Source organism: Mirounga angustirostris, unplaced genomic scaffold (genome assembly GCF_029215605.1).
Source record: "Mirounga angustirostris isolate CCGP_5_RB_7025 unplaced genomic scaffold, mMirAng1.0.hap1 SCAF_4, whole genome shotgun sequence".
Lineage (NCBI taxonomy): Eukaryota > Metazoa > Chordata > Mammalia > Carnivora > Phocidae > Mirounga > Mirounga angustirostris.
The window spans coordinates 38,185,543-38,197,253 of record NW_026991712.1 but is presented as its reverse complement, the minus strand read 5'-3'; the positions used below and the strand labels follow the sequence as shown (position 1 = coordinate 38,197,253).

The 11,711-nt window shown below is 41.2% G+C and overlaps 1 protein-coding gene across 3 annotated transcripts in view; it reads right to left on the bottom strand.

The window, feature by feature from the left end:
* Positions 1-486: 486 nt before the first annotated feature.
* Positions 487-11,711, bottom strand: part of NIPAL2 (NIPA like domain containing 2) — a 74,076-nt gene continuing 62,851 nt past the window's right edge. For all 3 annotated transcript variants that reach the window (XM_045896169.3, XM_045896170.3, XM_045896171.3), the window contains 5 exons: positions 10,523-10,658; positions 8,554-8,642; positions 4,635-4,698; positions 3,401-3,495; positions 487-2,019 (listed from right to left, as the gene is read on the bottom strand). In XM_045896169.3, coding sequence (XP_045752125.1) covers positions 1,907-2,019; positions 3,401-3,495; positions 4,635-4,698; positions 8,554-8,642; positions 10,523-10,658 — 497 coding nt within the window. In that variant the 3' untranslated portion in view covers positions 487-1,906. The remainder of the gene's footprint in view (positions 2,020-3,400; positions 3,496-4,634; positions 4,699-8,553; positions 8,643-10,522; positions 10,659-11,711) is intronic.

Below are 11,711 nucleotides of genomic sequence, written 5' to 3'. Positions count from 1 at the left end.
TGGTTGTTGTCATGCACTTTGAAATTTAAAAACTCTTATGAGCCAGTACAACTAAAAGTCCTACTCACCTTGCTTTGAAGAAAGAGTATGGAAAGTAAAATTAGGTCTCAGTATATTTTACATGTTGCCTGGACTTCTAAAGCATTGCTGGATTGCTTAAATGTGCACAAGTCAATGTCACTTCTCAAAACTTTTAAAAGAGGCAAATGTTGGCAACTTCTAAAGTATTGGCATCATGCTTGTGTCTGTACCAAATTCGACAATGCTCAAAACCACGTGCTGTAGCTATAAATGTAGTCCTACTTCAAGTGAAACTCTTTAGTCTAAATATTTTCAGTCTTTGAAACTGGTTTTTAAGAGTCATCAGAAATCTGTAGTTTAAGACACCAGACACATTTCTTAGCTGAGCCTTCCAGTGCCAACATATTGGACCAATTCAGTAAAACATGCCATAAATTATATGACTGTTTTATTTGAATTAGGGGATACTTTCCACAATAGCAGGAATTCTTACTGGGAGTTCAAAAGCCAGACACAAGCTCTAGGTTATTATTCATACACTGGTGATGGATTCGAATCTTGCCTTTGTGGCCAGGTTTGGCCAGGAGTATAGGTTATGACAAAGAACAAAGCTAAAAGACCCAAAGCAGTTAAGATTGCAGTCTCAATAGCTCTGAGTTATACCACCTTTACAAATGCAAGACAACTGGCTGGAACAACCTTGGAATGACATGTCAGAAGTGACCGGAAGCTTATGGAGTATCACTCAGGATAGGGCTTCTTACCTGATGTTGCTTACAATGAAGGCTAGCTCTCTTCTTGTCATTTAAATATATTAGTAGATCATTAATAACACATGTGATTATGGACTCTATCTGCAAATGAATCTTAGTAGATCTGTGACTAGTCGCAGCAGAAAAGCCATTCAGGTCCAGGAGCACATAACCTTCCTCTCTAGACTCAGGTTGGGTCACCTGCTATGTCTACAGATTTAAATGGCTAAAATCCAATTCTCTACTCACAGCTCTACTCTTGCCTAGAAGAATTTATAAAGCTTGAGATAATAACTTGGGGGAGGAAATGGTGTGCTAGTGAAAATAACACTAAGAATTTAAATACAATTTTTGAGACTTGTGTCTACAGTTAAAACATGTAACAAATCCACTAGGTAAGTCATGAGAACGATACGAATACCAGCATAGGATATGAAGTTTTCAGTTTCAACTCAAGTATAATCGGATCACATAGCTGAAGAAAATGTCCATCATTCTATAGTTTTTGAAAAATTGGTCTTAATTCTTAAATTGCTTTATCTGAAAAAGTTCACCAGCCAAGGTATACACCATCACAGAATGCCACTTACAGACTCTCATTTTAAAGATACCCTTAATTTTCCAAAGGACAGTTAGAATAGGGCTCATTTTCAGAAAAAAAAAAGATGATTCACTGTTCTAACTCAGGACTGGAAAGGTGATATCCTTACGGGGGAGGCTCATAAAAGACATCGTAGGAGAATGACTGCTCTCAAACTTTTGGTCCAGGAGTGAGGTTGGGGGGTGAACACGTCTCTCTGAAACAAAGCAGCTGACGCTCGAAGTTGTGTGGGAAGGGCGGCCTGTGTGTTCTGTGGCCAAATCGTGAATGCACATTTTTGTGTGACAGTCCTGCTTGGGGAGCAAGGCTCTCATTAAGTTCTAGCCGGTTCGATGTTCACGAGGGGGACGTCCAGGGTGTGGGGAACACTTCAAATTACATTTCGTGAGGACACGAGACTGTCAAAGCTTAGGAAGGCCCTGCTGTTAAAGGGCCGTGGAATGCTGTCAGCACAAACTAGCTGCGGACACAAAGGGAGGTTTTTTAAAGGTGGTATCGAATAACAGGCCAGCAGCCGTTCCCTCTCGGCTGCTTAGACCTCTTTCTTCTCTCCACTTTGGCTCTTTGTTGAGTCACTTCCATCAGGCAAAGTTCCATAGGATAAGCCATTTGGATCTGGTTGTATTTTGTCCAACATTTGTTTCCCTGTGGAGATAACGATCACAAAAAATCTTTTGCGCTCTTAGAAAAGAATACGTCTTAATAATAACTTCCCCTCTCTTTAGGCCACATTTTATTCCCTTTTTTTTTTTTTAGTGCTCTGTGGTCACCCTCTGCACAGAAGAGATCAACGTCAGGAAGAAAAGGCCCTAGAACTCCGTGTCCCTTGTGGTGACCACACACTCTCCACAGGAGACAATGGTCTCCCCGCCACACAGGGCCTCCTGGGCTGGGCATGGAAACCGGGTTGGATCGATCAAGAGATGAACATGAAGCATCCACTCATCTCCACACCTTCCATCCCAGTGTCCTTTCTCCTTTTCAGTGTTTGCTCTAATGCACGTAACAACAAAGAAAAGCAGATTTCCATAGCAGCTTCTAAAAGCTGTTGCTGATCCTATGTATGGGGCTTTGTGAACTGAAAAATCGAGTCAAATGGTATTTTCTACCCAAGTGCCCCTAACCACACAAGTCATTCATAATGCACAACTTTGCCACGAATGCCAATCTTTGCCTTGAACGCTCTTAGTTGGTAAGAGGGCCCAAGAGGGAGAGAGAACACGGAATTCCTTGGGTCATATTTTCTCAGTTGTAGGGACAAGGCTTTAATGGCTTTTGCTTCAAAGTCTGGGACCTAACAGAATGGTAGAGGAAGCTGTCAGAACATCATTACTTTGGTCTAGAAACCTGTAGGTTGCCCCAAATGCCTAGCAAAGCTGGACATACTGGGTGGGCAGGGGAGGAGGTGAGGACACAGCCCACCATTTGCTTTGTTCTGAACATCGCTTCTGCTGGCTACATGACGACAGTGAGTTATTTCCCAGTGAGAGCGGAGGACTGCAAAGATGGTGCGTGTGAAGTGGATCGGGATGAAGAATGCAAGGGGGAGGGGAAGAAGCTCTCCCTGTTCAGGCAATGGTGAAGAACGTCCCTTTTGGCCCCACCGTGCACAGGTCACTGCAGTCTTCGCCAGGAATGATGGTCCTTGGCAGCCTAAGCTCCCGTCCTTAGAAGTTCCTTCAAAGGCTCTCCAAGCAGCAGGGGACCCCTGCTATAGCCATTCCCTACTTCTGTCCCCACCCTTTTTCAGTTTAAGGGAACCCAAAAAAAGAAATTGGCAACATCCCCCAAATCAAGAAAATGGGGCCAGTTCTCTTATATCCCTAGTGTTCTGTGCGAAACCGACATTCAAATAAATGATTAGTAACACTGACAGTTAAAACATCACCTCTGGTTTCATGGTTAAATAGACATTTTCTTGGATTATAAGAATTATGTTTTATATTAATCTTAACACCCCAAATAATACCGGCAACTACTAATTTATAAAGTTTTCCATCATAAATTAAAGAATATACTGTTTTACCAGGAATATTTCCAAAATCAATGTAAGATTGTGGCAGATGTTCCTTTTCTCGATTTCTTGTGACCAAAAGCACACCAAGGAATGACAGAAAACACCTGTAAGAACAATATTAATAAGGAACACAAGAACACTGAAACAACCCATGGTGTTAAATAACAGCTCCATAAGTCTACATGATGACATAAATTCCACTGGTTTTGTTTTTCCTGTTTCTCATGGTAAGCCTCCTAGAACTTGTCTTAATTGCTGCAGCCAATTATATTTTTCCCCAGAACCAAGACTTGGGCAGCTTCCAATAAATCTCTGCCCCAGGTTTTTACCATCTGGAGGCTAATTCCGGCTCTAAACCCTTTGGGTAGACACTAGGTCTCGTTTCCTACCCATGCATGCCCAGACCCATTATTGGCATGCAACACGAGCAAGTATGTGTGTGTGTGTGTGTGTGTATTTCTTTAATTTTCTAAGAAATCTAATTGTCCTTGGCCATAAGAATAGTCATAGTTTCCAGATCCTAGAAGTTTAGGCTTGCCCAAGTATCTTATGAAATTGAATTTTCAAGCTAGATGGTTTTCTACGCTGCAAATAAGCTGGGCTCAAGTCTGAATAATAATGGTCATGCAGAACACCAGAGCAAGAAACAGCTAAGCATTAATGGAGGGCCAGCTGGAACCAACAGAAGATCTTAGACGTTGGTGATGTTCTGTCAAAGTTCTGCTCTCTGCTTGCAAGAACGTCAGCAATGATGCCAACTGAATTTCCAGGCAGGGTTAAAGATGGGCACCCAGACACAGGAAAGGGATACTACCAATCTGATGTTAGTAGGTCCAAAGCTAATAATCTGCCCCAGACTTAACCTTTTATTCTAGAGAATCCTAGAGGCATCTGTGCTTCCTGAGTGAGTTCTAACCTAGAAATTTCCAAGAGCGAGATAGGTCTGATTTAGCACAGAAAGGTCATGGAGTAGCTCCAACAGCTGATGGTGGATTTATCTAGACCTTGGCTGGAACCGAAAATCCCCAGGTTCAGAACCCTCAGAGAGAGACCCAAATTACCAAGTCAAAGACACAGAGTCCTGTGGAGGGTGTTATATTGAAAACTATGTTTCTTTTAAGAGCTCAGGAAACTAATGTTTCTTATATTGTCTTCCAATTTTCTGTACCTCAGATATAATGCCAAAAATCCCACATAAAAGTAATAGGATTTCACGTTCCTTACTTATGAGACATCTACTCACCCAAAAAAATATATAAATATAGTTAGAAAAGCTGCGCCAAGGAACTCCTGATAAAATATGATACCTATAACAGGAATAAAAGACAAACTTAATTTCAGGGTAAGAATATATATACTAGCTTTCAAATTATGTTCATGTATTATTTTTTTCTAAGGATAATTACCCTTAAAATGCACATTCAGTAGCTTAAGTTTAAAAATATTTGCATGCCACACTTACATTTTCAGTAATTTCAAAAAGAACATAGATTCATAGACTTTATATAATGCATTATTATTATAAAATCAACACAATTGACATAGCTTTTGGAAATAGAAATTTCTTATCCAGTCTAGGATTTGTCCCACTGGAAGAGGCAAGGAAAAAAACTCTGGTGACATTTCCCACCTACACTTTTAGGCCAGGGGTCAGCAAGCCCGACCTGAGGGTCTGGGTGGACTCTGGGGCCCGGGACACGGCATTCCCTTCAGCACAGCACCTGGCTGCCCAGGCTGATGCTCTTGGCAATGCCTCATGCGCGCTCACGCACTGGAGGACGTGGGAACCATTCTCCCCAGCTCTGTTTCTCACTGCCAAGCCCCTCTCCCTTCTCTTCCTTCTGCTCTTCCCTTTTGGGGGAAGGAAAACTTGGATGTGTTATTTATTCTGATAAACTTGTCTTCTCTCCGTGTTGGTCTTGATGGCTTCTTCTTGGTCTAAGGTTCCAAAGCCTTCAGAAAGTTATTTTTTTTTTAAAGGTATCTTTAAATTATGTATTATGTGGAACTGAATTTGTGTTTCTGTGTGTGTGTCTGTGTGTGTGGTGTTAGCCTGGCTAGTCAGCTGACAAATATTTATGGAGCCCCACGTGCCTGCCACGATGCGAGGTGCCGTGGCTACCATGATGGACAAGCCAGGGTCCTGTACCCAAGGAGCACTCTCAGAAGCCCATCTCCTCACCTAGAGAATAAACCTCGTTCAGGCAGAAGCCACGTCCAGTTCTAATAAATATTTGTCGAGTGGATAAACAATTTGAGAGCATTCTTCCATGTTATTGCATACTTCCTTGTAATCATTTTAATGTTTCCATGTTATTCTAAGCAGATGTACCATAATATTCATTTCTCTAAGGGCATTTTAAGCAGTTTTGAAATTTTTTTGCTTTAGTCAAGTAGCAATAAACTTCTTTGTACATATTTCTTTTTTTTCTCAGTATTTTAGGATTTTTCTTGTTATTGCTCCTTAAAGCAGAATTTCTTTTGTAAAGAGTAGAAACATCTTTTTAAAAATTTGTAGTAAAGGGACGCCTGGGTGGCTCAGTTGTTAAGCATCTGCCTTCAGCTCAGGTCATGATCTCAGGGTCCTGGGATCGAGTCCCGCATCGGGCTCCCTACTCAGTGGGGAGCCTGCTTCTCCCTCTCCCTCTGATCCTCCTCCCTGCTTGTGCTCTCTCTGATAAATAAATAAATAAATAAATAAATAAATAAATAAATAAATAAAATCTTTAAAAAAATTTGTAGTAAAATACAAATAACCTAAAGTTTACCATCATAACCATGTTTAAGTTTGCAGTTGTTGTGTGAAGTATATTCACACTGTTGAGCAACTAATCGCCAGACCTTTCTCACTTGGCCACACTGGAAGTCCATTCCCATTAAAGGACAGCTCCCCATTTGCCCCTTCTCCAGCCTCTGGCAATCACCACTTTGCTGCCCATTTCTGTAAGTCTGACTATGCCAGATACCTCATATAGGTGCAAACATACAGCATTGGTCTTTTTATGACTGGCTTATGTCACTCAGCATAATGTCCTCAAGGTTCATCCATGTTGTCGCATGGGTTAGAATTTCCTTCCTTTTTAAGGCTGAATAATATTACATTGTATGACATGCCACATTTTCACTTTCTACTCATCTATCAATGGACATCTGAATTGCTTCCACCTTTTGGCTATTGTGAATAATGCTGTTATCACCCAGGCATACAGGTATCTCTTCGTGTCCTTGCTTTTGGTTCTTTCAGATGTGTGCCCAGAAGTGGAATTGCTGGACTATATGGCAATTCTATGTTTAATGTTTGGAGGAACTGCCATAGTGTTTTCCATAGTGGCTACTCCATTTTACACGCCCGCCAACAGTGTGTAGAACTCAAATTTTTCCACATCCTCAGCAATACTTGTTAATTTTGTTGTTGTTGCTGTTTTGTTTTGTTTTTGCTAGTAGCCATCCTAATGGGTATAAGGTGGTATCTCCTCATGGTTTTGACTTAAATTTCCCTAAGGATTAGTGATGTTGAGCATCTTCTCATGTGCTTATTGGTCATTTGTACATCTTCTCTGAGAAGTGCCTATTCAAGGCCTTTGCCCAGCTTTAGACTGGGTTATTTTTGTTGTTGTTGTTGAGCTGTAGGATCAGAGACTAGAAACATTTTTCAGGCTCTCGATAAAGATTATGAAACTGAGCCCTAGGAGGGCGGTCCATGCCACCCAACTCCACGAGAGCTCCTCCAGCCTCAGTTATTGCAACAAAAAGAACTAAACAGAAACCTTACTAGTTTCTAGGCAAAATATGGTATTGCGTTTTAATCTTAAGCTAGACTTTTTGATGGGGCCAAAAAGGGAAAGTTAGTCAAGAAGCTTCACCTCCATTCCACACTTCAGCAACAGCAAATGAATGATCGCTCCCAGAAAGCTCCAGCCTCCCTGACTCATCAATTACTTGGTGTGTTGAGTATTGAGATTCCAGCCCTGTTGGTCCTCCTACAAAATGTTCTTTTCAAGGGAACTACCTTTTTTTTTATACATCTTTACAACATTAATATTAACTATTAGGACGTATGTCATGCCTGCAACTCTTTTTGGCCCTATTAATTTTTTTTTTCTAGTAATTCTAGGGCACACAAATGTGCAGTCTTTTCTTACTTTCTTTTGTCAACAAGCATAAAATGCTAAAAAAAATCAGATGTCTTGGTATATGATCTTTCTCTTTAAAAGTAAGGTTCAATTTTGGGAAATAAAAAAAATGCATCGATTACTCTTAAAAACTGCCCACTAGCAGTCACATTGTTTGCCATGAAATAAGAAAGATGTGCCAATTAGGAAACATAATCCTTAATTGCTTCCAAAATGCATAAATTTTGCTTTGGGAAATGAACTTCCAATATGAGAAGGTAGTAAATATATACAATAAGCCAGTAAACTAGGCCACACCAGTACTAAACTTAGGAGTGAGATACTGGAATCTACTGTATTTTGATTTGGATCAAGTTTCAAATTTGTGCTTTTTTAAGAACACTTTTGTGTCTCATATATATATAATTGTCAGTAAATACCAAAGAACTATAAGAGCAGAAAAATAGAGGTCAGAGCAGCAAGGATAGTTGTTTCTATTCTCGTCTGCTTGGCCTTCCCTGGAACACTGGATTCAGTTTCGGATTCAATTTTGGATCCCTCTGTCTGATCAAGGCAGTGAGGGACAGGGAGGGAAGAGTTCATGGAAATAGGGATGTTTGGTCCAGAGAGAAGATACAAGAGGACCCTTCAGCTGCTTTGATTATCAGAAGGGCTGGCAAGGAGAAGACTCCAGAAAGCAGAACTAAGATGAGAGTCTTGAATTCACAGGGAGGCTAGTTTCAAGGCCAGTATAAGGAAACACTTTCTAATCCTTTGAGCTCTCCAAATAATTAGAGTGATCCAAAACAGGACTGCGCTATCTCTGGAGACAGAGAGCCCTGGGGAGCCTTCACACAAAGCAGAATAACCCATCCTAGGGGACGTTATGGAGGAAATTCAGTCCTGGGCGGAGGTGAGGACAATATGACGTGGGCTACACAGTTCCTTATAAACTAGAGATTCCTTGGTCGTCTCATTTACTCTGACAGAAACTTGATTTATGCCTGGTGTGGGGGTAGAATCACCTGAGGACAGAAAGCCAAAGCTTACCTGCAATAACGGCACTGGTCGTAAAAAAAACATGGTTGACCGGCACCACCATCGTCGTAGCATAGAGTTTCGTGGCTTGATTCAGGAACCTAGAGCAGGAGGCACTTACTGAAGCCCTGGCTTTAAGAGACGCTCAGCAATAAGTTAACAATAACATCAAGAAATGCATGTCCTTAAGCTACAAACTACAAAGGGAGAGGAAGTGCAGTAAAAGGGCATTTTCAATCAGCAGTCATTGCTTATATGCATCTGATGTATGAGATCAGATGTCAGGTTTTATGGTCTGTTTAAACCAACAACAGTAACAATGAAAAGCAATTAATCATATTCTGAGGCCACAGAAGTTTGAGTTGGAAGCGATTCAAGCTGCTGGACCAGTATCACACTGGAGCTGATTCATTAGGATAGACCCTAGAATCTGTTAAATAGCATATCTGGGGAATAGTATAGCTATCCATTGACATGCCACGTGCCAAGAAAGAAGATGGAGAAGCGAAGGAATGTTTAGCGTTTGGAAAACAATGCTCAGGACGCCAGCTGCAGAGCACATGTGGGAGCTCAGCGTCTCACTCTGGCCACCAGCGTGGTTCCAGCCCCGCCAAAGACGATGCACTGCCCTGTCACTGACACCAGCTGGACAATTAAAAAAAAAATGCTTAGGTCCTATTCTAGCACAAGTGAAAAAAAAGGTTCTGTGGGTAGAGCCCAGGTGTGCCCATGTGCACACACGTACGTACGTATACGTGTGCGGCTGTGTACATATATGTACGTATCTGTGAACAAACACATATCCTCAGGCGGTTTCACTGGGTGGCCAGTCCTACGGTTCTAGTGCGTTCACCGTAGCTCCAGGGTGGCAGAGGCAGGGACTAGAACAAGGGGGATGGGAAAATGCAGGGTACCTTCAGTTCTACCTGCCACTGAAATCCACAGAGCGGAGTTGAAAGGTAACAATGCTCGTCTTGAAACTCCAAAAGATATTCTAGCAGTGCTGATGAACTCAGAAGAAGAAAGGGAGATGAAACAAAGTAGAGAGAGCCAAGCCTGAGAAACACACTCATTCTCATAAGGAAATGACAAGTGAAACAGTGACCAAGCATTGGGGTTCTCCAGTCATTGTCCACATTCCATTTGCAACAGGGCCCATGTCCGACCCGCAGCTATTAGACTTGACTGCCAGCGCCTGCGGAGGGGAGCGCTCTCTTCCTGAGTGTAGGCTCTGATTTCCCAGCTGACACTGGGATGGTGCTTTTGCACAGCATTTTGGGATAAACAGAAAACTTCCTGGCTGACTAAAGACAGCCTCGCAGGCAAAGGCATAATCACGATGTGAAATGGAGGGGAAGTGACTGGAGCAGATGGAGGTGGGGGAAGAGAAAAACAGAAATTTAAAATGTTCCATGTCACCACCATTAGGCCCCCAGAGAAACATAAAACAATCATTCCGCCATCCCAGGGGTACAAAGAAAATTCTGGCCAATGACGCAAAGTTCTGGGGAAAGGATTTCCCTCCCGGCCAAACGTCTGGTTTTGTCCATCCCTGGGCAATTAATGAGCATGAGCTAAGGATGAAGGTGAAAGGTTCATGTATTTCCTATATTTAGAATGAAATCCTGGATGTGGACCTGCCCCTTTGATTTATTGCTAATGACAACCTGCGTACGATGGATATTAATTACAAGCAGAAGAGCATCAGGAAAGTATCAAAGTGCACTTAGCTAGATTACGGCCATACTTTAGAACTCACAAGACATGAAGGCAATGCTCAGTAAAAAAAAAAAAAAAAAACAACTTATTATTGGACACGAAGGATAAAGCGAGGCATGCTGGCTGAGGATAAGCTGTAGACCCTTCACCCTTAGAAATCAGTTGCACCTCATTTTAATTATCAACAGATGCCAATAAAGATTAATGCTCAGAGAAGCACAGGAATGTTGAAAGATGAGTGAGTATGCAGAAGCTAACTTACTTGACTTGGAAAACACAAGATGCGATCATGATGATAAACATGATATAGAAGATGGGATAAGTTAGTTGCATTTTATCTGTCACAGAAAAAGTGATCATGCCTGAGACTGCTTTTACCGAGATAACAGTCAGCGAGGCTGAAAAAGAAAACAAGAAACACAAATAAAATACATTGTTGAGATACAATCACAAACAAATATCTCCAGTTTGCACAGTGGCGCCGTCGATAACCCCCGTTATGCTTTCGGAATGCAGGCTCGCATGAGATGGCGGTAGGACGGGGTGCCAGACAACCAGTAGTTCTCTCGCCCGAAGCCGCGCTGGACTCTGAATTTGCTTAAATCAGCTAAAGATCTGCTGTGCGACAGGGTGCTTTTTATCTTTGTGGCAAGATGCTTATTTTCCAGCCCCAACTGTTGAAAGGATGCCTCAGAGTCTATAATTACTAGGAGATGGGAGAGCAGAAAACAATGTAGGGGGAGAGAAGAAAAGTCAGACAGTCCATGTGACACGAAGGGGAAAATAACTATTAAACTATACTGAAAAAAATTTAAAGCCAAACAGATGAGCAAACCGGAGTGTGGAAGGCAGCTCACTCTGTGAGTTTACTAAGAGTTGTACTGAGTCTCTGTATGAGCTTTTTTGTTCATAAATGTCTAGAAGTTTCATGAAAAATATATATATATATATTTTTTTTTACAAAGACAGTAATAGGAAGCAGGACCACAGCTGAGTATGCATTTCTAAGAGTCAACCATAAATCTAAGGTTTACATAAGCAATGTCTATTCTCTATATGCTAAAGAGGAACATATCCATAGGAGAACAAATTTTTCATAGGTCCCAAATAGCAATGAAGTGACTTGATAAGGTTATAACATGAAAGCAATGAAGCATTTTCTAGAAGCACCATGTCTCTGTAGGAAGAAAATCATGTTTTCTTTCTGTTTTTGTTCATTTAATGTTGCATATAATTCCATAACTTAGCTGAAACCTACAGAAAGTGAAAAAATAATCTTTACATGAAATCAAATAACTATAATCAAAGGCAATGTGAAGGAGAAACATTATCTTTGGTGCTGTTGGTCATAATATATGTGGGCTTTATCCCTTTTAGCTTTTGAATATTTTAGCTTTCATATATTTTATATGTATATATAAAATCAGTTTAAAATAGCAGCTGGTGGGGGC